At 46.5% G+C, this 26308-nt stretch overlaps 1 protein-coding gene across 3 annotated transcripts in view; it reads left to right on the top strand.

Moving 5' to 3' along the window:
• usp4 (ubiquitin specific peptidase 4 (proto-oncogene)) overlaps positions 1-19180 on the top strand; it is a 126432-nt gene extending 107252 nt beyond the window's left edge. For all 3 annotated transcript variants that reach the window (XM_068052080.1, XM_068052079.1, XM_068052078.1), the window contains 4 exons: positions 2419-2568; positions 7228-7331; positions 7432-7520; positions 18266-19180. In XM_068052080.1, the coding sequence (XP_067908181.1) occupies positions 2419-2568; positions 7228-7331; positions 7432-7520; positions 18266-18406 (484 nt within the window). In that variant the 3' untranslated portion in view covers positions 18407-19180. The remainder of the gene's footprint in view (positions 1-2418; positions 2569-7227; positions 7332-7431; positions 7521-18265) is intronic.
• The last annotated feature ends 7128 nt before the right edge of the window (positions 19181-26308 follow it).

The raw sequence follows: 26308 nt of genomic DNA, 5'->3' as shown, positions 1-26308 counted from the left end.
GAGGAATTAGCGAGCAGGACCTCAAAAGTAGTAATCTTCCGATTACTTCCAGTACCATGCACAAGTGTGTGTAGAAATAGGAGGATAGTGCAGATGAATGTGTGGCTGGAAAGATGGTGCAGGAGGGAGGGCTTTAGATTCCTAGGGCACTGGGGCCAGTTCTGCAGAAGGTGGGACCTGTACAGGCTGGATGGGTGCACTTGAACAGAGCTGGGATGAATTTCCTTGCGGGGCGATTTGCTAGTTCTATTGGGGAGGGTTTAAACTAACTTGGCAGGGGTGTGGGAACCAGGAAGTAATTGAAGAGAGGGGCACCAAGGTGCACAGAGTTGGAAGAGACAGATAGCATGAGTAAGAAATAACAAAGTATTAGGTGGGGTCAAAATGAGGGTGTAAGACCGTGCTAGAGAAGAGAATAGATCCGTATTAGATGGGAGGGAGCTGAGAAGGACTACGAAGAATGCAAAGACTGTATTACAATCCATATGTGTAAATGCACAAAGTGTGCTGAATAAGGTTGCTGAGCCACAAGCATAAATTGCAGTGTGGGAATATGGTTTAGTAGCAATAACGGAAATGTGGCTTAAAAATGGCGAGCGCTAGGCACTTAATATACAAGGATATAAAATGTTCAGAAAAGATAGAGAAGGAAAAAAGGAAGTTGGGGTGGCAGTCCTGATTAGTAATGGCATTACAGTGCTGGATAGGGAGGATGTCCTTGAAGGGACGAGGACAGAATCCATTTGGTTAGAGTTGAGCAACGAGGGTATGATCTTGCTACTGGGGATATTCTATTGGCCTCCAAATAGTGAGAGGGAAGTAAAGGAGCAAATCTGCAGGGAAATCATAGATGTGCAAGAACTATAGAGTGGTTATATTGGAGGACTTTAATTACCCAAATATCAATTGGGATAATTTTAGAGTAAAGGGTAAGGAGGGGAAGGAATTTCTAAAATATGTTCAGAACTTTCTTGATCATTATGTTCTCAGCACAGATAAAAAAAGAGGCATTGCTGGATCTGGTGCTGGGAAATGAGGTGGGCCAGGTGGACCAAATGTCTGTGGGGGACCACTTGGGTAAGAGTGATCATCGCATCATAAGGTTTAGACTAGTAATGCAAAAAAGCAAGGAACAAAATAAGGTAGAATGTCTAGATTGGAATAGGGCTAATTTCAATGCAATGAGAGAGGATCTAGCCAGGGTAGAATGGAACCAAAGACTCGCAGGAAGAGCTAGATCGAAACAATGGGTTATCTTTAAGGAAGAGGTGCTTCAGTTACAGGCTAGGAGCATTCCAATAAGGGTGAAAGGTAGGGGAACCAAGAACAGGGCTCCTTGGTTGACGTGGGCAATAGAGATGATGAGGAAACAAAAAAAAGAATGTGTATGATGTACGTCAGGTGAACTCATCAAGTGAGAATCAGGCCATTTATAATTTAAGAGGGGAGGTAAAGAGGAAAATAAGACTTGCAAAGAGAGAATAGGGAGAGGCACGGTTCTAAAGAGTGTGCAGGAACAGAGGGAGCTGAGGGTGCATGTGCTTCTTTGAAGGTGGCAGGACATATTGAGAGAGTGGTTAGTTAAAGCATATGGAATCTTGGGCTTCGTAAATAGAGGCATTGAATACAAAAGCAGGGAAGTTATTCTGACCCTCTAAAGCTAAGGTTAGGCCCCAACTGGAGTATTGCATCCAGTTCTGGTCACCACACTTCAGGAAGGATGTGAGGGCCCTTGAGAGGGTGCAGAGGAGAGTTACCAGAATGGTTCCAGGAATGGCAAATTTTAGTTACAAGGTTAGGTTGGAAGGTTCTCCTTGGAACAAAGGAGATTGAGTGGAGATTTAATAGAAGTATACAAGATTATGACAGGGTTAGGCAAGTTAGACAAAGAAATGCTATTCCCATTAATAAATGATACAAGGACTAGGGGACACAGATTGAAATTTTTGTGCAAAGGTGCAGGGAGAATGTGAGGAAGCACTTTTTTTTTACACAGCAGGTGGTAACAACCTGGAAGTCACTACCCACAAGGGTGGTGGAAGCGGAGACGATCAATGACTTCAAGGGGAGGTTGGATGGCCACCTGAGAGAAATAGACTTGCAGGGCTATGGGGATCGAGCTGGGGAGTGGGACTGACAACATAGCGGGCATGGATTTGATGGACCAAATGGCCTTGTTCTGTGCTGTAAATGACTTTGACTATTCTGGCTGTACAGCAAGAATCCTTACTTTGTAAGGTAATGGAACTATCCCAGCAAGAAGTCAGCATAAGGAGGAGTACTGAAGTAGAAAAGAAGTTGGGGGCAGGGAGGCAAAAAAAATCGATCATTAAACTTAATGTCCTGTCAATTTCCATGTCAAATTGAAGGCATCCTTGAGGAAATCAGTTACTATCTCACTACTACTTGCCTCCACAGGTACTGCCCTACTTGTAAAAAGCACCAGCAGGCCACAAAGAAGTTTGACTTGTGGTCACTACCAAAGATCCTCGTAGTACATCTGAAGCGTTTCTCATACAATAGATATTGGAGAGATAAACTTGACACTTTAGTGGAGTTTCCTATAAGGTGAGACATTTGGACTGATTATTGGCAGGTTTGTTTTATGGTGTATTGAAGCATTTATTTTAAATTAACTCTGCTTTTTCCAACAAAAATAAATAAAATTGCTGTTCTGAGAACCTGGGCCACATGTACTCCACACTGATGTATGATACACAGGAGTGTCAGGTTATGCAATATCACTTATAATCCTTAACAACCTTTCAACAGCCTGACCGATTCATATGAAACGGTATTGAACCAAAAATGGGTGACAAAGAGGAAACTAATTTTGGAGGGTATTATATTTAATGGAATAGCCCTCATCGGTGCATTTACCTTTCGCATTGCTGCTTCCAGATGACATGATTTCTCTCCAGCAAAAAATATTTTATAGACAGCATCCTATCGGGTGCCACAGGGATCAGTGGTGAGGCCTCAACCATTTATAATCTATGTTAATGACTTGGATGAAGGGACTGAGTGTATTGTAGCTAAATTTGCTGACTTTACAAAGATAGGTGGGAAAGCAAGTTGTGAGGAGGATATAAATAGTCTGCAAAGGGATATAGATGGGTTAAGTGAGTGGGCAAAAATAGGAAAGTAAGATATTTGAATGGAGAGAGACTACAGAATGCTGTGGTGCAGAGGGATCTGGGTATCCTCGTACATGAAACACAAAAAGTTAACGTTCAAGTACAGCAAGTAATTAAAAAGGAAAATTGAATTTTGTCCTTTATTGCAAGGGGGAATGAAGTATAAAAGCCACTGTGCAGGACATGGGTAAAATCACACCTAAAGTACTGCGTGCAGTTTTGGCCTCCTTTATTTAAGAAGAGATATACTTGCATTGGAGACAGTTCAGAGCAGTTCATTAGCTTGAGGGGTTGTCTTATGAGGAATAGTTGAGCAGGTTGGGCCTATACTCTTTGAAGAATGAGAGGTGATCTTATTGAAATATAGAAGGTTCTGAGGGAGCTTGACAGGATAGGTGCTGAGAGGATGCTCCCCTCATGGAGGAATCTAGAACTTGGGGGCATAGTTTCAAAATAAGGGGGTCACCCTTTTAAGATGGCGATGAGGATGAATTTCTTAGGGTCGTGAATCTTTGGCATTCTGTACCCCAGAGAGCTGTGGAGGCTGACTCATTAAATATATTCATGCATGAGATGGACAGATTCTTGAATTAAGGGGAGTCCAAGGTTATGGGGAACAGGCAGGAAAGTGAAGTTGAGACCAAGATCTGATGGGCCATGATCTTATTGAATGGTGGAGCTGGATCAAGGGACTCTATGGCCTCTTCCTGCTCCTGTTTCTTATGTTCTTACATTCTTTAGCCTGCTTGTGCAGGCCATGAATGCTGTTTCCTATTTTCTGACCTGTACATATGTTCATCAGCAATTCATGATCATTTAGCAACCAAAAAAAGTGTTGCATAAACAAAGCAGATTCTATTACATTTACAGACTCTTGGTGTAGTTCTGTATCATAAACTCAACATGAAACTGGACTATTAAATTGAAAAACATAGGTGGTCCCAATCTGAATTCATATTTTACAATACATTGTATTACTATCAAATTTGGCCAATGGAAAGGGAAGAATATTGCATTTTCAAGCATCAACATGCAACTCCTTCAATTCTGGCCTCTTCTGCATCCCCCGCACCCTTCAGCTCACTGTCAACACCCAAGCCTTCAGATATCTAAGCCCCAAGTCTGGAATTTTTTTCACTTAGCCGTTCTGCCTTTTCTCTTTTAAGATCATCTTTAAAATCCATCTCAGCAATTTTTGGTCACCCCTCCTAATAGCTCCTTTTTTCATGTTAAAGGTGCTATATAAATTCAAATTGTTATTCATACATAGTTGATATTGGCGAACTGTCTAAAATTAGGAGCTTTCTCATCTGATTAACCCTGTACCTCTTGTAGCATTAATTGATTGAACCATATATTCCCACTGTGGGAATAATGCATCTTCAAACTGTCAGAAAAGTAAATTTCATGGCAAAGATGAAGTTTGAAGTCTATGTTCCTCTACTAAAGTTCATGTTCTATCCAGAAAGAAATGGATTAAGTTAAGTATACAGCATAGAAGGAATCCATTCAGTCTATTGTCTCAGCCAACTCTTTGAGCATTCAAAAGCTAATTCCACTGCCCAACTCTCTCTCACCTTGAATCTTCATCTGCTTCAAATATATATCCATTTCCCCTTTAATGAAATGGTATGTGTCTCAAGTACCCCCTGTCGTACAGCATTCTATGCTTTAACAGCTCTGTGTGAAATTTCTAACTGCACTCTCTCTTGATATTTTTAAATTAATGACTTATTTTTGATTTCCCAACCAATGAAAATGATCTTTCCCAATTCATTATGCACAGAATTCTGTATCATTGCCTCTTTGCGCTTGTTCTCTATTCCTGTTTATGAAACCCAAAAATGCCGTTGGCCTTTTCTATAGCTTTATGCACTGGCACTTTTAAGGAATTATATATTTCAACCCCAAGGTCTCTGTTCATCCACATGCTTTTAGAAACTTACTATGGTGTATAATACCATTCTTCCCAAAATGCATCTATTATTTGCCTGTTTATTCTGCTAACGTGTCTGTCTTTCTGAAGTGATCTCCTCCAGTCCTCCTTCCTGTATACCAAAATCCCTAATCTTTTATCATCATGTTTGAGTTTTGTTCCTGATGTCCAATTCCAAATCATTTATATGTCTATACTACATGAAAAATGTTGCATCTAGGTGCACTTCTATCCAAATAAAAGTAAAGACAGAATGGAGACGGGGCGGCACAGTGGCGCAGTGGTTAGCACCGCAGCCTCACAGCTCCAGCAACCCAGGTTCAATTCTGGGTACTGCCTGTGTGGAGTTTGCAAGTTCTCCCTGTGTCTGCGTGGGTTTCCTCCAGGTGCTCTGGTTTCCTCCCACAAGCCAAAGACTTGCTGGTTGATAGATTAATTGGCCATTATAAATTGCCCCTAGTATAGATAGGTGGTAGGGAAATATAAGGACAGGTGGGGATGTGGTAGGAATATGGAATTAGTGTAGGATTAGTATCAGTGGGTGGTTGATGGTCGGCACAGACTCGGTGGGCCGAAGGGCCTGTTTCAGTGCTGTATCTCTGTAACATCTGTAACTGAGACCAAATTAAATCTGAATGCCCTGATCTAGTCATTCAATGCTTTCTAACCCCTCTTAACCACAAAGCTACACATGGTTTTGACTCCCCTTATGGAAAGTTAAGGAAAATTGACTAAGGTAGTTATTAAACACCTTCATTCACGCAAACCTTATATCATGATTTTTGGTTGTGCTTTTGTGTCAATATTTACCATTGTAAATTGTCAGTATTACTCATTCAGTTTTGCTCTCTCAACTGCAGTTAAGTACACTAATCATTGGCACAGTGACATCCTTTTTTTGAAAAGCTTCTGAAACAGGCTGCTATTCTCTTTTCTCGGTGGTCTAAATCTAATTTTATATATATGTAAATATTTTACTCAGTTTAAACAATGCACCCAGGGCTGCTTTTTACCATTGCAGGCTTCCCTCCTGTCCCGACCAAATCCTGCTTTCCATTGTGGTATAGGTGCTTGCTGACTTACCGCCTCAAGCCTTTTATTAACTCCCATCACCTTTCCCAGTTTCCCTGCTTATCTGCACCCTTCACCGCTTCCTTGGTCGCTTTCCTCATAGCAACCTGTCTTTGTAATGGCTAAGCCATTTTTGATGTATAGGACTGAGAATTATGTGAGCTCACAATACTATATAAATATATAGTATTAATTGTTTTATCTAAAATAGTAAGCTAAAAGGCTCTTTAAAGTCTACCACTCTGAATTTATTAATTCACTGGCATCTGCTAATTCCTTTGTCGATCCACTGCTCTGTGAATTTGTTGATTGTGCCTGCTACCCGATTATTTTATTGACTTGGTGTTCCTGCTGCTTCGTTGATTTATTAATTTGCTGGTGTCCACTACTCCATTAATTTATTTGGTATGCCTGTTAATCCATTAATTTGTTAATTTGCTGCTGTGGCAACAATTCTCTTCATTTTTGGTGCCCTCTGCTCTGCATTTATTCATTCAGTGGTATCTGGTACTCTCTCAATTCACTGGGCAGCAGTGGCCATGTATGTGGTATTTGTTGCTTTCATTGGGTTGGGGTTGAATTTTCCTATTGTGGTTAGAGTGTAAAACAAAACTGATAATGCACTTTGTAATTAGAGTTCATAAAGTAATTTAGCTAATTTGTAATCTGTGTTATAGTGGTATCTTATGTTTTAGAATGGATTATCATCAAATTCTTAGGGAACATAGGAATAAAACTTGATTGTACAGGGTTTGACTCTCTGCATTGTAATGTTGTTTCAAAATTCTCCATTGTAGTTCTGTTATCCCGTTGCTAACTTTTCTGCCTGCTTTATTTTTGCCAGATCGCTTATCTCACTGAAATAAAATGAGGTTATTAAGGTATAAATAAATAGTTACCAATAGGCTTGCTTCAAGACCTCTATTCTGCAAAAGGGGCTTGTCAGTCAGCCCTGGTAAAGTACTCTAGTTGTATCAATTGGATGGGTCCAGTGATGAAATGCAATGGGGAGTCTCTGTAAATGCATATTCTATATTCTGTGAAACAATATTAAATAGTTTTGTGTTTTTAATGGGTTTGTAGGGTTTTGAACATGTCTGAATTTGTCTACAATCCCAAAGCTGGTCCTTGCATCTATGATCTTGTTGCAGTATCTAACCACTATGGAGGAATGGGAGGAGGCCATTGTAAGTAACTTATCTCTATGTTTATTTACTGAAAATTGAAGGATATTAACAATTCTTTGTGGATGTAAAAATATAACTTGCTATGTCTTTCTGCCAACAGATACTGCATATGCTAAAAATAAGATAGATGGACAATGGTATTACTTTGATGACAGTAGTGTATCAGGAGCGTCAGAAGATCAGATTGTAGTAAGTTGCACTAGCTACGATACAGAAAATATTATGGTTGCATTTGGGAATTTCTTATTTACAATTGAATAAAATTGCATGTTTGACCGCCCATAATCTTATGTCCAGTTCCGTAATCTGGGGACAAATCAATTAGATGAATGTGGAGAGTTTGACTTTTGCATTTGGGCTTAGTATATACTATGAAACTTCCTTCCTAAACCCCTTGCCCCACATTCAAAAAGCCTATGCCCCAGTCCCATCCTCCTACTGACCAACATCTGTAAAATGCCTTAGATTGTTTTGCTTTTTCAAATTGTTCTTGGGGTGTGGATGGTGCTGGCAAGGTCACATTTATTGCCCATCACTAGCTGATATATCACAGATACTATAAATTCACCTGGTCATTGCTGCCATTGTGTCCTGCAAAACAGCCCCATAAATGGGGCAATCAGCAGGAACAAATCCAAGTGAGAGCTATTTACTGACCTTACTTGGTGAGCTATTATAGTCTTCATTTTGCTTTACTTTTAATCTTGTATTTCTATCATCATTTCCTATTTGCTTCCCTTCAACCAAGTTTCTCTGTTTCAATCATAACGCCTAGATGACCCTAGTAAAAGTCACTGATATATTGGTGATTGCTACTGCAGTAAATTGGCCCTCCTCCTCTTCCTTTGTTATGATCAACCACTATCTGTCCTTCGTTGTCCACCTCTGGTCACTGCCCATGAATGATTCCATTCCTCTAGGTACTTGCATAGCTTTCACTCCCATTCAAGCATGGTCATCTCAAGATCCCATCCTCTGTACCCTCCTCTTTCTCACATACGCATGTAAGAACAGGGTCAGTTTCCATATGTATGCTGACAACATTTAGCTGTACCTCTCCACCATTACCCTTAATACTATGAGTCATTGTGCTGTGCAGTTGCCTATCCAATAACAACTACCTGCAACTAAACGATTGCAAGACTGAAACTGCCCAATTTAGATCTGCATCAAGTCCATCCCCTTCTTCAGCTGCTCATTAAGTTTAAAACTGACTATACAAAACCTCAGTGTCCTGTTTAACCTGAGCTGGGCTTCAAATCCCACATCTAGTCCAACATCAGCCACCTTTTTCCACCTCTAATATTAGCTGCTGCGGAAACTTTCACCCACCTTTCTTACCTCCGTTTTCTTCCAAAACACACACTTTTCTGGCCTCCTGAGCCCCATCCTACAGCAACTCAATCTCACACAGACTCTTGCTACCTGCATCCTATTGTACTAAGAGCCATCTGCATTGCCCTGACCCCTCCCAGCTGCATTGTCACCCCATCCACCACCAATAGGTTCTCCTTGGCTACACTCTACCCTGCTTCTCTAGCTGTTATGATCCAACCTACCAGCTTCCACAATCCTCTTCAGGTAATTGACCATTGTGAATGTTCCTTTCTCTTAACTGTGAGTGGCAGCCTTTAGCCATCACAACGTTGCTCACTCTAATTCTGTATACATAGAATTTACAACATGGAGTCAGGCCCAGCAGTCGATGATGTTTACCCTGCACGTGAGCAAATGGTTCTAATCACATCTACCCACCATGGTTCCATATTACTTCAATGCCTTTTCTTTCATTCACATTATCTAATCTATGTTGGTTTCTGCCTCATTTACTAACCATTAAAATGAATTCCATACCGTTTCAACTTTGTGTGTGAAGAAGTTTCCCTTGCTCTCTGTTCTAAATTTCTTGCATTTAATCTACATCCCCTCATTCTTGATCCTTCAACTACTGGAAATAGTCTGCTTCTATCTAGCATGTTCGATCCTTTCGTAATTTCAAATACTTGGATTATCTCTTCCTATAATCTTCCTTTAAAGCTCTTTGCCTAGCTTTATCTTTGCCCACCTTCAAAAGCTTCCCTAAAATGAACTTTACCTTCACTACCCTGCCCAAATTCCCATTTTATGCCTGGTGTCCAGTTTTCTCCTTGTGAAGCACCTTCTAATATTGTTTTACCTGAAGGTGCTATGTAAGTGTTGCAGTGTCAGCTTCAGCTTTTGGTGCAGAGACTTTCTATGACATTAACTCTTGTTACTGCCTGTCCTTTGGTTCCTTGCAAAATGAATAAGTGGTGTAGTGCATTCACATTCGGGGGGTAGTGCCTGAATTCAAACCTATGGTTCCTCAACACTCTGAATTACCACCCATTCAACTGGTTAAAAGATTTTTTCCTCAAAGGAAAAATCTGACGGATAGAGGCTGTTGTGCTAAGTGCATTTCTAAAACACAAATAAATCAGCATTAGCAGACTATTCGATTTTTAAAAAATGGATAGATGCTTTTTTTTTTCTCTGCCCCTCCCAACTTTTTTTTTCTGAAGGGGGGAGGGAGGGAGTGAGGGGGGGGAGGGAGTGAGTGAGGGCGGTGCGGAGGGAGGGAGGGAGGGCGGTGCGGGGGGAGGGAGGGAGGGAGGGCGGTGCGGAGGGAGGGAGGGCGGTGCGGGGGGGAGGGAGGGAGGGCGGTGCGGGGGGAGGGAGGGAGGGGGGGCGATGCGGGGGGAGGGAGTGAGGGAGGGAGGGAGGGAGGGGGGGCGGTGCGGGGGGAGGGCGGTGCGGGGGGAGGGAGTGAGGGAGGGAGGGGGGGCGGTGCGGGGGGAGGGAGGGAGGGGGGGCGGTGCGGGGGGAGGGAGGGAGGGGGGGCGGTGCGGGGGGAGGGAGGGAGGGGGGGCGGTGCGGGGGGAGGGAGGGAGGGGGGGCGGTGCGGGGGGAGGGAGGGAGGGGGGGCGGTGGGGGGGGAATAGAGAGAGGGCGGTGGGGGGGGGGGAAGGAGAGAGAGAGGGCGGTGGGGGGGGGGGGAAGGAGAGAGAGAGGGCGGTGGGGGGGGGGGGAAGGAGAGAGAGAGGGCGGTGGGGGGGGGGAAGGAGAGAGAGAGGGCGGTGGGGGGGGGGAAGGGGAGAGAGAGGGCGGTGGGGGGGGGGGGGAAGGAGAGAGAGAGGGCGGTGGGGGGGGGGGGGGGAAGGAGAGAGAGAGAGGGCGGTGGGGGGGGGGGGGGAAGGAGAGAGAGAGGGCGGTGGGGGGGAAAGAGAGAGAGGGCGGTGGGGGGGGGGGGGGAAGGAGAGAGAGAGGGTGGTGGGGGGGAAGGAGAGAGAGAGGGCGGTGGTGGGGGGGGGAGAGAGAGGGCGGTGGTGGGGGGGGGAGAGAGAGGGCGGTGGTGGGGGGGGGAGAGAGAGGGCGGTGGTGGGGGGGGGAGAGAGAGGGCGGTGGTGGGGGGGGGAGAGAGAGGGCGGTGGTGGGGGGGGGAGAGAGAGGGCGGTGGTGGGGGGGGGAGAGAGAGGGCGGTGGGGGGGGGGGCGAGGAGAGAGGGCGGTGGGGGGGGGGGGCGAGGAGAGAGAGAGGGTGGTGGGGGGGGGAGAGAGAGAGGGTGGTGGGGGGGGGAGAGAGAGAGGGTGGTGGGGGGGGGAGAGAGAGAGGGTGGTGGGGGGGGGAGAGAGAGGGTGGTGGGGGGGGGTGGGGGAGCGAGAGAGAGGGGGGTGGGGGGAGAGAGAGAGGGCGGTGGGGGAGCGAGAGAGAGGGGGGTGGGGGGAGAGAGAGAGGGCGGTGGGGGGGTGGGGGAGGAGAGAGAGGGGGGTGGGGGGAGAGAGAGGGCGGTGGGGGGGTGGGGGGAGAGAGAGGGCGGTGGGGGGTGGGGGGAGAGAGAGGGCGGTGGGGGGGTGGGGGAGGAGAGAGAGGGCGGTGGAGGAGAGAGAGGGCGGTGGGGGGGTGGGGGAGGAGAGAGAGAGGGCGGTGGGGGGGTGGGGGAGGAGAGAGAGAGGGCGGTGGGGGGGTGCGGGAGGAGAGAGAGAGGGCGGTGGGGGGGGGGGAAGAGAGAGGGGGGTGGTGCAGAGAGAGAGGGTGGTGGGGGGGGGTGGTGCAGAGAGAGAGGGTGGTGGGGGGGGGTGGTGCAGAGAGGGAGGGTGGTGCGGGGGGAGAGGGAGGGAGGGTGGTGCGGGGGGAGAGGGAGGGAGGGTGGTGCGGGGGAGAGGGAGGGAGGGTGGTGCGGGGGAGAGGGAGGGAGGGTGGTGCGGGGGGGAGAGGGAGGGAGGGTGGTGCGGGGGGAGAGGGAGGGAGGGTGGTGCGGGGGGAGAGGGAGGGAGGGTGGTGCGGGGGAGAGGGAGGGAGGGTGGTGCGGGGGGAGGGAGGGAGGGAGGGTGGTGCGGGGGGAGGGAGGGAGGGAGGGTGGTGCGGGGGGAGGGAGGGAGGGAGGGTGGTGCGGTGGGGGGGAGGGGAGGGAGGAGGGAGGGTGGTGCGGGGGGAGGGAGGGAGGGAGGGTGGTGCGGGGGGAGGGAGGGAGGGAGGGTGGTGCGGGGGGAGGGAGGGTGGGAGGGTGGTGCGGGGGGAGGGAGGGAGGGTGGGTGGTGCGGAGGGAGGGAGGGAGGGTGGGTGGTGCGGGGGAGGGAGGGAGGGAGGGTGGGTGGTGCGGGGGGGAGGGAGGGAGGGAGGGTGGTGCGGGGGGAGGGAGGGAGGGAGGGTGGTGCGGAGGGAGGGAGGGAGGGTGGTGCGGAGGGAGGGAGGGAGGGTGGTGCGGAGGGAGGGAGGGAGGGTGGTGCGGGGGAGGGAGGGGGGGAGGGTGGTGCGGGGGGAGGGAGGGCGGTGCGGGGGGAGGGAGTGAGTGAGGGAGGGCGGTGCGGGGGGAGTGAGGGAGGGAGGGAGGTGCGGGGTGAGGGAGGGAGGGAGGGCGGTGCGGGGGGAGGGAGTGAGGGAGGGAGGGGGGGCGGTGCGGGGGGAGGGAGGGAGTGAGGGAGGGAGGGGGGGCGGTGCGGAGGGAGGGAGGGGGGCGGTGCGGAGGGAGGGGGGGGGGCGGTGCGGGGGGAGGGAGTGAGGGAGGGAGGGGGGGCGGTGCGGGGGGAGGGAGGGAGGGGGGGCGGTGGGGGGGAATAGAGAGAGGGCGGTGGGGGGGGGGGAAGGAGAGAGAGAGGGCGGTGGGGGGGGGGGAAGGAGAGAGAGAGGGCGGTGGGGGGGGGGAAAGGAGAGAGAGAGGGCGGTGGGGGGGGGGAAAGGAGAGAGAGAGGGCGGTGGGGGTGGGGGGGGGAAGGAGAGAGAGAGGGCGGTGGGGGGGGGGGGGGAAGGAGAGAGAGAGGGCGGTGGGGGGGGGGAAGGAGAGAGAAAGGGCGGTGGGGGGGGGGGGGAAGGAGAGAGAGAGGGTGGTGGGGGGGAAGGAGAGAGAGAGAGGGTGGTGGTGGGGGGGAAGGAGAGAGAGAGAGGGTGGTGGTGGGGGGGAAGGAGAGAGAGAGGGTGGTGGTGGGGGGGAAGGAGAGAGAGAGGGTGGTGGTGGGGGGGAAGGAGAGAGAGAGGGTGGTGGTGGGGGGGGGGCGAGGAGAGAGAGAGGGTGGTGGTGGGGGGGGAGAGAGAGGGTGGTGGGGGGGGGTGGGGGAGCGAGAGAGAGGGGGGTGGGGGAGCGAGAGAGGGGGGTGGGGGAGCGAGAGAGAGGGGGGTGGGGGGGTGGGGGAGGAGAGAGAGGGCGGTGGAGGAGAGAGAGGGCGGTGGGGGGGTGGGGGAGTGGGGGAGGAGAGAGAGAGGGCGGTGGGGGGGTGCGGGAGGAGAGAGAGAGGGCGGTGAGGGGGGGGGGGGAGAGAGAGAGGGCGGTGGGGGGGGTGGTGCAGAGAGAGAGGGTGGTGGGGGGGGGTGGTGCAGAGAGAGAGGGTGGTGGGGGGGGTGGTGCAGAGAGAGAGGGTGGTGGGGGGGGTGGTGCAGAGAGGGAGGGTGGTGGGGGGAGAGAGGGAGGGAGGGTGGTGCGGGGAGAGGGAGGGAGGGTGGTGCGGGGGGAGAGGGAGGGAGGGTGGTGCGGGGGGAGAGGGAGGGAGGGAGGGTGGTGCGAGGGGAGGGAGGGTGGTGCGGAGGGAGGGAGGGAGGGTGGGTGGTGCGGAGGGAGGGAGGGAGGGTGGGTGGTGCGGAGGGAGGGAGGGAGGGAGGGTGGGTGGTGCGGAGGGAGGGAGGGAGGGAGGGTGGGTGGTGCGGGGGGAGGGAGGGAGGGAGGGAGGGTGGTGCGGGGGGAGAGAGGGAGGGAGGGTGGGTGGTGCGGGGGGAGAGAGGGAGGGAGGGTGGTGCGGGGGGAGAGAGAGGGAGGGAGGGTGGTGCGGGGGGAGAGAGAGGGAGGGAGGGTGGTGCGGGGGGAGAGAGAGGGAGGGAGGGTGGTGCGGGGGGAGAGAGAGGGAGGGAGGGTGGTGCGGGGGGAGAGAGAGGGAGGGAGGGTGGTGCGGGGGGAGAGAGAGGGAGGGAGGGTGGTGCGGGGGGAGAGAGAGGGAGGGAGGGTGGTGCGGGGGGAGAGAGAGGGAGGGAGGGTGGTGCGGGGGGAGAGAGAGGGAGGGAGGGTGGTGCGGGGGGAGAGAGAGGGAGGGAGGGTGGTGCGGGGGGAGGGAGGGTGGTGCAGGGGGAGAGAGAGAGGGAGGGAGGGTGGTGCGGGGAGAGAGGGAGGGAGGGAGGGTGGTGCGGGGAGAGAGGGAGGGAGGGAGGGTGGTGCGGGGGGAGAGAGAGAGGGCGGGAGGAGAGAGAGGGAGGGAGGGTGGTGCGGCGAGAGAGAGAGGGGGAGGGTGGTGCGGGGGGGGTCGGGGAGAGGGTGTTGCGGGGGGAGTCAGAGAGCGAGGGTGATGCAGGGAGAGGGGTGGGTGGTGCGGGGAGAGGGAGAGGGGTGGGTGGTGCGGGGAGAGGGCGCAGAGAGGGAGGAGGGGGGTCGGGGCGAGAGAGATGGGATGGGTGGGTTGTCGCATAAAGAGAGGCTGAGTAAATTGCGACTATCTTCTCTGGAGTTTAGAAGAATGAGAGGCAATATCATTGAAACATACAAGATTCTGAAGGAGCTTGATGGGGTTGACGCTGAGATTGTTTCCGTTGGTCAGGGATTCTAATACACGGGGGCACTGTCTCAGGATAAGGGGCCGGTCATTTCGGACTGAGGTGAGAAATTTCACTTTAAGGGTTGTAAGTCGTTGGAATTCTTTACCCCAGACGGTTGTGGATGCTTAATCATTGAATACATTTACTGCTGAGAAAGACAGATTTTTAGTGTCTTGGCATCAAGGAATATGGCGAGCAGACAGGAAAGTGGAATTGAAGCCTAAGATCAGCCATGAGCATATTGAATGGCAGAGCAAGCACAATGGACCATATGGTCTACTCCAGCTCCTATTTCTTGTGGTCTTGTGCAAGTGTATCCTTTTTTAAATATGGGATCAAAACTGCACACAGTACTCTGGGTCTGGTCTCACCAAAATCCTTTACAATTATAGCAAGAGGTTCCTTATATGTGTACTCCAATCTTTTTTTTTAAAAGTTCCCTCATAGAATATGAGCATTGCTGGCAAGGCCAGCATTTGTTGCCTATCCCTACTAGCCCTCAAGAGGGTGGTGGTGAGCCGCCACCTTGAACCGCAGCAGTCTATCTGGTGTTGGTACACCCACAGTGCTGTTAGGGAGGGACTTCCAGGTTTTTGACCCAGTGACAGTGAAGGAACGATGATGTAATTCCAAGTCAGGATGTTGTGTGACTTGGAGGGAAACTTGTTCCCATGCATCTGCTACTCTTGTCCTTGTGGCTGCCAGAGGTCACAGGTTTGGAAGGTGCTGTCAAAGGAGGCTTGCTGAGTTGTTGCAGTGCATCTTGTATATGGTACATACTGCTGCCACTGCGCTGGTCATGGAGGGAGTGAATGTTTGTCAATGGGGTGCTAATCAAGCAGGCTGCTTTGTCCTGGATGGTGTCGAGCTTCTTGAGTGTTATTGGAGCTGCACTCATCCAGGCAACTCGAGAGTGCGCTGATTTTGTGCCTTGTAGATGGTGGACAGACTTTGAGGAGTTAGGAGGTGTTACTAGCCACAGAATTCCCAGCTGACCTGCTCGTGCCTCCACAATATGTATATAGCTGGCCCTGTTAAGTTTCTGGTCAATAGTAACCTCCCAGGATGTTGATGGCGGGGGGGTTTTAACGATGGTTCTGCTGTTGAATGTCATGGGGACTTGGTTTGATTCTCTATTGTTGGAGATGATCGTTGCCTGGCAGTTGTGTGGCGCGAATGTTACTTACCATTTATCAGCCCAAACCTGAATGTTATTCATATCTTGCTGTACATTGACACTGACTGCTTCAGTTACAAATGGTACTGAACACTGTCCAATCATCAGCAAGCATCCCCACTTCTGATCTTATAACGGAGGGAAGGTCATTGATAAAGAAGCTGAAGATAGTTGGGCCTAGGGCACTACCCTGAGGAACTCCTGCAGTGATGTCCTGGGACTTAGAGGTTTGGCCTCTGACAAACACAACCATCTTCCTTTGTGCAAGGTTTGACACAAATGAGTGGAGAGTTTTTCCCTTGATCCTCATTGACTTTAATTTTGCTAGGGCTCCTTGATGCCACACTCAGTCAAATGCTGTCTTGATGTCCAGGGCTGTCACTCTAACCCCACCCCTTGAATTCAGCTCTTTTGTCCATGTTTGGAACCAAGGCTGTAATGAGGTCTGAAGCCGAGTGACCCTGGCAGAACTCAAACTGTGCATTGGTGAGCATGTTATTTGCTATGTAAGTGCCATTTGAGATAGCACTGTTGACAACACCTTCCATCGAGAGTAGACTGATGGGGTGGTGATCGGATTTGTCCTGCCTTTTGCGGACGGGACATACCTGGGCAATTTTCCACATTGTCGTGCAGATGCCAGTTTTGCAGCTGCACGGGAACAGCTTGTCAGGGCCACAGTTAGTTCTGGAGCTCAAGTCTTCAGTATGACAGTCAGGATCTTGTCAGGGCCAATAGCCGTAGTGCCTTCAGCCATTTCTCAATATCATGTGGAGTGAATCGAATTGGCTGAAGGCTGACATCTGTGATGCTGGAGACCTCGGAAAGAGGCCGAGATGGATCATCCACTCGGCAGTTCTGGCTGAAGATGGTTGCAAATGCTTCAGACTTGTCTTTTGCACTGATGTGCTGGGCTTCCCCATCATTGAGGATGGGGATGTTTATGGAGCTGCCTCCTCCTCCAGTTGGTTGTTTAATTGTCCTCCACCATTCACGACTGGATGTGATAGGACTGCAGAGCTTTTATCTGATCCATTGGTTAGCTCTGACTATTGCAAATTGCTTCCACTGTTTAGCTTGCATGTAGTCCTGTATTGAAGCTTCACCAGGTTGGCACCTCATTATTAGACGTTTTTAGGCACTTCTCATTGAACCAGGGTTAATCGCGTGGCTTGATGGTAGTGGTAAAATGAGGGTTATGCCAGGACATGGGGTTACAGGTTGTGGTTGAATACAATTCTGATGCTCTGGCCCACAGCGCCTCATGGATGCCCAGTTTTGAGCTAACAGATCTGTCCTGAATCTATCCCATTTATCACAGTGGTAGGGGCACACAATGCGATAGATGGTATCCTAAATGCAAATGTCATGGACAGATGCATCTGTGGCAGGTAGATTGGTCAGGTCAAGTCAAGCCAGTTTTTCCCTCTTGCTGGTTCTCTCACTGCCTGCCGCAGGCCCAGTCTGGTAGATATGTTCTTCGGGACTCGGCCAGCTTGGTCAGTAGTGGTGCTACAAGCTACTCTTGATGTCCATTGAAGTCCCCCACCCAGAGTACATTGAAGTCCCCTACCCTCACCCTCAATGCTTCTTCCAAGTGGTGTTCAACATGGAGGAGCATTGATTCATCAGCTGAGGGAGGGCAGCAGGTGGTAATCAGCAGGAGGTTTCCTTGCCCATGTTTGACCTAATGCCATGAGACTTCATGGACTCTGGAGTCAATGGGAACTCCCTCCTGACTGTATACCACTGTACCTCTGGTGGGTCCATCCTGCTGGTGGGACAGGACATAGCCGGGGACGGTGATGGAGGAGTTTGGGACATTGGCTGCAAGGTATGATTTGGTGAGTATGACTGTCAGGCTGTTGCTTGACTAGTCTGTGGGACAGCTCTCCCAATTTTGCCACAGGTCTCCAGATGTTAGTCAGGAGAACTTCTCAGGGCACGGCAAGCCATTGTCATTTCCAGTGCCAGGGTTAATGCCAGATGGTCTGTCCAGTTTTATGCTTTTGACTTTTCTGTAGCAGTTTGGTCTGAGTGGCTTACTCGACCATTTCAGAGGACAGTTAAGAATCAACCACATTGCTGTGGGTCTGGAGTCACATGTCGGCCAGATTGGGTAAGGAAAGCAGATTTTCTTCCCTATAAGACATTTGTCAACCAGATGGGTTTTTACAACATGGTCACCATTACTGAGACTAGCTTTTAATTCCAGACTTAATAATTAATTGAATTTAAATTTCACCACCTGCTATGATGGGATTTGAACTCATGTTCCCAGAGCATTAGTCGGGGCATCTGGATTACTAGTCCAGTAACATTACCACTAAAGCCACTGTTCCCTTGCAATAAAGGCCAACATGCCATTTGCCTTCCTAATTGCTTCTTGGACCTGCGTGCTAACCTCGAGTCCCTTGAACAAATACACCCAAGTCTCTCTGAACATCAACATTAGAAGTTTTACAACTTTTAAAAAGTATTCTGCTTTTCTGCTCTTACTACCAAAGTGAATAAGCTCATGCTTCCCCAGATTATAGTCCATCTGCCACCTTGTTGCCCACTCACTTAACCTTGAGTAACCTTGCATGACTTGATTGAGATCAAGAAATGGATTAGGAAAGGATCTTGAAGAAGCATCAAATACAATATTGATTCATGATGTTGCAGTGCATTGCACTGCCCCCGCCAAACTAAACATGATACTAATTGTGATTTGTATTTTTCCTAGACAAAAGCAGCTTATGTTCTTTTCTACCAGCGTAGAGACTCCAATAACCATTACAACAGCCCATCTGCTTCCTTGAGTACTCCTGCTGAAGGGAATGGTGAGAATAGAAAAAATGATGAGGACAAAATGGATACCAACTAAGGTGAAAGTGCATGATTTGCCAACAAGAAATTAGATCAACTGTTTTTGGACTATGCTGCTCTATATCATCAGCACCAGCTGCCTTCAGGGTAGGGGGAAAGAGCCCTCTTGATAACAGCAACTTTTTAAAAACAAAATTGTCAGATCTGGATGACTGGGTGAACAAAAATAACAATTGCTTAACCTTTTTCCGGTCATGTTCTGGTTCAGAATCCACTGATTTCTGATGACAATTAACAAATGTCACTGTACTGTAAAATAAACTGCTTTGGAAATTTTTAAGTGAAGTTCTTTCTCATCAGCCATTTGAGATCAGGGTTTTTGGTTTGGTTTAATTTTGAAAAGGGTTGCAGTTTCCCCAATTTCTTCTCAGATTAATTTGCTGCCCAATTTGGATTTTTAAGTTATGTCACAAACTTGTATTGCTTGTATTGTTTCCTCATATTGGTATAATGGTATTTCTTTGCATGAATGACACCTTGCATCTTAACCTGAAAATCTTGCATTATAAATTTGTAGCAGAGCACTGGTTTATTTGTGGTTTGCCTACTGTGACTCAGATATTAAAATTTGTAATATTGTAATATAGGCGGCACAGGAACAGAGGTTTCCAGCCCCCAGGTGAGATACTGATCCAACCAGCATAAGCTTGCTGGTATGTATTGTATTGTAAATTTCGCATCAGTTTCTTCTAGTCTTTTTGCCCAAACTGGCACTTTGTAAGTGGCTGGTTTTAATACATATCTCTACATAAATAAAGACTGCTGATTGGAACTACAACTTGTCTGTCATGTGGGCTCACTGTAACTCAAGTGGAAACAGTTTTGTGTTTTTTGAACACCAAGTTTTGATAAAAAAAAATGAATTAGAGCTGTTATAAAGTTTATGACTTTTTGTTTTGTAACAAAAAACTGGAAAGTAGTTGGTAAATAATGTAATAAACTGCTACGCACTTCAAGCAGGAACTTCTACTGAAAACAGTGATTTTTCAGTCTTTTATGACTGTAGATTGAGAAAATAATTCAGTTTTTCTAAGGTTCATCTACAATTCTCTACTGTCCTGCATCTACCTGTTTATTGTATATTAAAATTACTGAGTGGATCCAAATATTCCATTTCAAAATGCATTAAACATTAAAAGAAAACTTGACAGCCTCTGTCTATGGCAATAAAATAAAAGCAAAATACTGCGGATGCTGGAAATCTGAAACAAAAACAAGAAATGCTGGAATCACTCAGCAGGTCTGGCAGCATCTGTGGAAAGAGAAGCAGAGTTAACGTTTCGGGTCAGTGACCCTTCTTCAGAACTGACAAATATTAGAAAAGTCACAGGTTATAGGCAAGTGATATCTGTCTATGGCAATATCTATTAATGTCAATATTTGCCTGTAGATGATGCTGTATTTACTTTTTGCACCAATGTCTCTGGCCTCCCCTACATTTTCCTGCTTTCTAGCTGAGCCACAGTATTCAGATCTGTTGAAAAAAGTTATAATGTAACTTCTGGACCCCGAAAACCACCCTCTCCCCTCGCTTAGAGGCGCTTTTCCATGCCATCAGGTTGTTGCCTTGGAGCTGAAGTGTTCCTGGAATGTGACAGCTCATTTTTACCTTCCCTAACCCAGTCCAGACCTACCTGCCCCTTTCACCCTTCAACGTTTGCTCCTTTCAAACCCCATCAGTCATACTGGGATTAACAACGTCCTGCTGTCCTTCCTCCTAAACCCATCTGCCCTTTTACCACTTTTCCTTTCACCTTTAACCCTGCTCAATCTGAATAAATGCACAGTTGTGCCACCTGATGTGCAAAGATGTTGAATAGTATTTAAAAATGTAAAGCTCTATCCATTTCCCAGCTGAATGCTGAAAACAGACACATACTTTAGACTCATTTTTGTGACTTCCTTCACGATTATATCAGTGCTAGGTAGAATCGTAATTGCCATTTCTATTTCTTCCCCTGCCCCTTCACCATGCTGTGTAATCTTGTGTTCTCCTATATGCAAACAGCAAATGAGCTCTTTCACATCAACCACCTGATGAAAGTTATACATTATTTGTTTTTATTTCAGGGTCATTACAATGGTTAGTGAGGTGTAAAATTACTACCATTTCCTATTAATGGCAAAAGAATTCTGGACCAGAAAATGCAAAAGTTACTTCAGGGTGGCTGCAGATACTTTAGCAAAGTAATTCTAAGCTCATATTGACACTTTACATCTCGTAACTCCCAATTGCCATACAAAAACTAGAAGGATAAATGAGTTACTTTCTTCCTTGTGGGGCCATTTGCTGATTAACTAGTTTCTTGCTCAGTTTGGAAACCTGAATTGGTGGATCCTTGCAAAGAGCAAATTCCCTTTTAAAATTCATATAATGGCTTTCCACACTGATGAAACAATTCTGAATTTGCTTGTTTGGAATTTGCCAGTTCATTTTAAATGGTAAAACAATCATTTTATTCCCCTTATACTGCATATTACAGTTATCCTGAAGCAAACATTGAAAACAAAACAGGCAGAGGAAAAGGCATGAAGTACTTCGATTTGTCTTGTATCTGCGTAACTTTTTTTTCCCCAAATGAGGTTTTACATTTTATAGAGGATTGTATTAGAATTGACTCAAGACAATTTAATGCAGTCTGTTGCTATTCACGCTGTATAGTGGACACTTTTTTTAATCGCATAACTTGAAGTCGTAAATGAGTGTGGGCAGCAGTTATTCAACGATGATGCAAAAAGGCATCAGTGACCACATTTCATATCTCCCAAAGAGAGTTAGAAAAGGCATCTGGATTCTCCAGACCCCTCATTTTCCTCCAGCTACAGTTAAAAGTGCTGCCTGACATCACAGCAGAAAACATTACTAAAAACTTGCAGAGAACCACAAAACATTTGCAGTGAATTTAAGAAGTTTTATTGTAACAACACTTATTTAAATCCTCTTCATGCCATTCCATTCTTCCCATGCCATACCCATCACCCCTCATATCATCCCCATCCCATTCCCCGTCCAATGCATTCCCCTTACCTTCAGCATTTTGTTTTCTCCACCAACCCCACCGCCATGCTGTGCTGCAATCAACTGTCCCTTGCATGCCCCCCCCTCCCCTCCCCCCCAATGACTGGGCTACTGGAGCACTGATGGGAAACTTGCATTAATTGTGAGTAAATAACCTGATGTCTGTTCCGCTCGCTGACACTATTGTTGAGGTCCAAGAACTCTCTGTGTGAAGAACTGGGTACCACCAGGTGTCTTGTATCAAATGATCAAAAAAATAGTTATACTTGGTACTCAATTGTTACACTAAAGTTTTAAAATATCTAATTAACTGTTGGTTGACACCTGTGGGATGATAGTTAATCAACCTACTGACCAATCAAAAGTGTGGACAGACAGAAACTATTATAGATCGCATCCTCAGGAGAGGATTTTGTAGTGAAATGCAATTTCCATAAGACTAGCATTATAAAATCAACTTACTGTAAATGGAAGTAATATGTGACTGGGTTAAGTTACCCTTCTGCATTATTTTGCAGCCAAGTTGGCACTCTTGCAGAATACTCCTGAACAAAGTATATTTTAAATTCACAATACCTTGGCCTATGCAACATTTCAAATGGATGATAAAATGTAGATGTTACAATTTGAAGTGAAATGCAATTAGCAGCAGCTTTGTGCAATCTGGTTCAGTGCCAAGTATCATATCATAACTTAAAGTTGACATATGACTCCTGGGAATAGAATTAGACAATCCTGGCTCTTGTTAATTACGTCTTTTCTACTGCCCCATCCCAAAAAAATCCCACAGTAATCATCAATAAATACACTAGGTTTTGTCTTGAATCTAAAAGCTTAGAATGTGATTTAGGGAAGTGTAACAGAGATGGAACACTGCTTGTAAGGATGCATGCAGAACATCATCTGGCCATTACCAACATACTCTTGAGGTATACAACCAAATACAAAATTACAAATGCACCTCGATGCTATCATTGGCAGCTAATTGATTAAAGGAATGTCAAATGTGATCACGCAAGCTATGAGGAGCTCAGTATTGGACAGACCACAGACTCATCCAATCAAAACTTGATCTCTAGATTACTCCATTTTTAAGTCCACTAGGTGAAACCCCCTGCCAGAATAAATGTCACCAAACCTAAAGCAGCAGAACAGGCTGAACATCTTGGTACTGTCAAACAACTTCTAGCAACAGTGAAAGAGACTGGAAAAACTTCTGGGATGCCTTATACTCTGCAGCCAGTAAGACCCTATGGCTAAAAATCAGAAAACCCAAAGTATGGTATGATTAGAATGACATGGAAATCACTAAATTGCTCTGAGAAACACTCAACAACTATAATTGAAAGATCGGTCATCAACATCAAAAGGCTGTATTTAGCAATGGATGCAATGAGTTTCAAACAAAGTTGAAAGCCATTTGGTAGTACAGAACTTGAGCATTACTGAAAATAGAGACATATTGTCAAAGCTTTTCATCTTGCACTCATCAGGACTGTTAACAGTCAGTCACCATAAACTAGTTTTCTCCATGACACCTCAACCAATGAGAGTTCACTTGCCAACCAATCAGCACTTTCTTCTCATACAGTATAAAGTTATTTACCGTCCATTGGTATTCTTGCAGATTGTCCTAATGAGTGCAAGACAAAACGCTTCAACAACATGTCTCTATTTTCAGCAATACTAAAGTTGCCGGTAAACTGGTTGAGTAACACAGCAGAAGAAATCAGATACAGGCTGACATGCACGATGCGTAAAGGTTCTATGAGGCATTAGGAAATATAAATTTTTTTGCACTTAGCTCCAATTAATCCAATGAGCTAATGTCCTAATGAATAAGGTTGTTTGAATTGGGCAAGCAATGGGAATTTAACAGTTGTTGGTAAGCTGTGTAGAGTCTGCTGGTTAAATTCCAGTAGTGCTGGTGTCCTAATGCCATGGCCCTTGCCAATCTAAACCAAAACCTTTGGACTTGTTTCCTCCTACGAGGCTTCTTAAGCTTGACATTGATTTTGTTCCTATTCTTTTCAGCCTTGCTATCATATTATTCTTCTGTCACTCAGCAGTTTTAAAAAGCACGATAAACTTCCCCCATCCCATCGGTTTCTCCCCTATCTGATTGATGACCATGTGAGTTTGGTGCACTAGTGCTATGGGGAAGATTGGCCTCTTATTTACCAGTGCAACATCTATTATGTGATGGGCTTCACTGCCAGCTTGCGCCTGTTAGCACACTGTGCTTGAGCAAGAATCTCTGTGCTCATGTGCAAATGTTAGGCTGTGGCCATTGCTACTGCTTGTGAGCACCATTCAGCTAAGTTGGAGCTCAATAAAGGCACGCTCACAGGCTTTGAATGCTCGAGCGAGTCCATCCTGAGTAACGGACAAACCCATTGAGCACGGGAGACCATTCACATCTCTTTGAAAGAGGTTTCCAATTAGACTTGCATTTATATAGTGCCTTCCACGACCACAGAATGTGTTAACGCGCTTTACAGACAACAAAGTACTTTTTGACATGTAGTCACTCGGAAATGCAGCAGCCAATTTATGCACAGCAAGCTCCCACAAACAGATAATGAACAGATAATCTGTTTTGTGATGTTGATTGAGGGATAAATATTGGCCAGGACACTAGGAAGAACTCCCTCTTTGGAATAGTGCCATGGAATGTTTTACGTTTGCTTGAGAGCAGACAGGGCCTCAGTTTAACATCTCATTCAAAGATTGCACCTCTAATAGTGCAGCCCTCCCACAGTACTGGCACTGAGGTGTCAGCCTTGACTTTTGTGGTCAGGACCTTCTGACTCAAAAGCAATATTGGTACTACCTGAGCCATAGCTCCCACTCCCCACTGCCCTTTCCCCATAGCCCTGAAAAATTTCACCCCTTCAAGTATTTATCCAATTCCCTTTTGAAAGTTGTTGTTGAACCTTTTTTCTATTACCCTTTCAGGCAGCACATTCCAGATCAAACTGTCACTACCTCAGGAAGTGAAAACACTATAAATAAAAAAGGGCTTGTGTTGTCAGTGACAGTTTTTGCTATTATCTGTGGAGAGAGAAATAGAGTTAATGCTTCCGATCTGTGAAATTTTGACCTTAAGAAAGGTCATCGGCCTGAAACGTTAACTCTGTTTCCCTCTCCGTTAAATCCAAGTATTTGATGGTTGGAGTTCCTTATACTCCATTCCCTTGAAGTATTTATCCAATTTCCTTTTGAATGTTACTATTGAATTTGCTTCCTCCAGCCATTCAGCAAAACAAAAGAGGGCAAAGCTTTAGGTGATTGGCAAAAGAACCAGAGCAAAATGAGAAAATACTTTTTTTATGCAATGAGTCGTTAGGATTAGGGTGGTGGAAACAGATTCAATAGTACCTCTCAAAAGGGGATTAGATAAATACTTCAAGAAGAAAAAATTGCAGGGATATAGGGAAAGAGCCAAGGAGTGGGACTAACTGGATTGCTCTTCAAAACAGCCAGCACAGACTCGAGGGGCCAAATGGCCTGCTTCTGTGCTGTACCATTCCATGATCCTATGAGATTGTGCGCAGGGGAATAATTGAAATATTACTTTTATTAAACAGTGCCTTGGTGCCATTAGGACTTAAATTTACTGCAATGTGAAGAATATACCTAAAGAAGATCCAGATCCCCTCAAAAAACACAAATTGAACAACTTTGTTTCTTTTTCTGCTGAAAATTCAGGTCCAGAAAAATGCCGTGTCACATCTGTGTTTATAGCATATGCAGCAGTAAATCTCTATGATGATGTCATAAATACAATGGGCAAACATCTCCCAATCTGATGATAAAGTTTAGGGAAATTTCAGGGTTTCTCTAAATTCAGGACAAAATCAGGAATTTATCAGCAGCAAACCATAAAAATAATTTTTTGACAATCCCTAAACATGAACTTTGACTTCCAATTTTACATACAGTGACCGATGTCAACTCCCACCGGATGACCCCCAAGACACTGTTATAAGCTATGTTGTAGCCTGTTAAACCAAATGATAGGCAGATATATGATGTAAGAAAATGCAATTTTCAATTTAAGTAATGACAGCATATTTTGCCTGCTTTAAAAACAATGATGAATGTACTCAAATTTTAGGCCATAAGATCCATTTGAAAAAGTGGTGCAGAGTTATAACATATAAACTAGATGCTGAGAATAGTTTTTTTAGTGGAATGGAGTTAGCTGAACATGTGGGCATTTATGTAGTGTTATTTCCCAGTAACGAGATGTAATACCTTTTACCAGACTCAGATTAGTTGATGCATTAAGTGGTAGTAGAAAGATAATGCAAGAAATGAAAGTTGGTGGGCAATCTTATGAAAAGCTATCTGCCCGTCATACATGGTTTAAGTCTCTATAATAAAATTAGAGTGAAACACAGTTTTTCATCAAAACAGATTTATTAGAAGAGCCTCCTTTAAATTAGATAGTAACAAGTTAGTTTCTATGTCAAGTTAGACTTTTACAGGCTACATTAAGTACTTTTCAGTAGACCTTAAAAAAAGCACCATCATTTAGTAAAATGCCTAACATCAGAAAATCAGTTTGGCTCATTCAGTAGAGAAATTAAGATCTCACTGACTGAGAAAACTTCTTTTGGGGCATGGACAGGTTCTGTATATTTCCATATACAACAGAAGAAATTCTAACAGAAGGAACAGACTTATTAGATTATCACTATAGATAATGTGGTGAATCTAATTTTTGCATACATGTGGTTGCTGTAGTTCCTTAAAATTTTAAAGCTTATCATATACTCTTGGCTAAGCTTTAAAAATGCACCATCATATAGTGTAATGCCTAACAATGAATATTTAACACTAAATTTTAACTTAAACATCAGTAGCATCACCCAA

Source organism: Heterodontus francisci, chromosome 19, assembly GCF_036365525.1.
Source record: "Heterodontus francisci isolate sHetFra1 chromosome 19, sHetFra1.hap1, whole genome shotgun sequence".
Classification (NCBI taxonomy): Eukaryota; Metazoa; Chordata; class Chondrichthyes; order Heterodontiformes; family Heterodontidae; genus Heterodontus; species Heterodontus francisci.
This window is presented reverse-complemented; position numbering and strand designations above follow the sequence as displayed.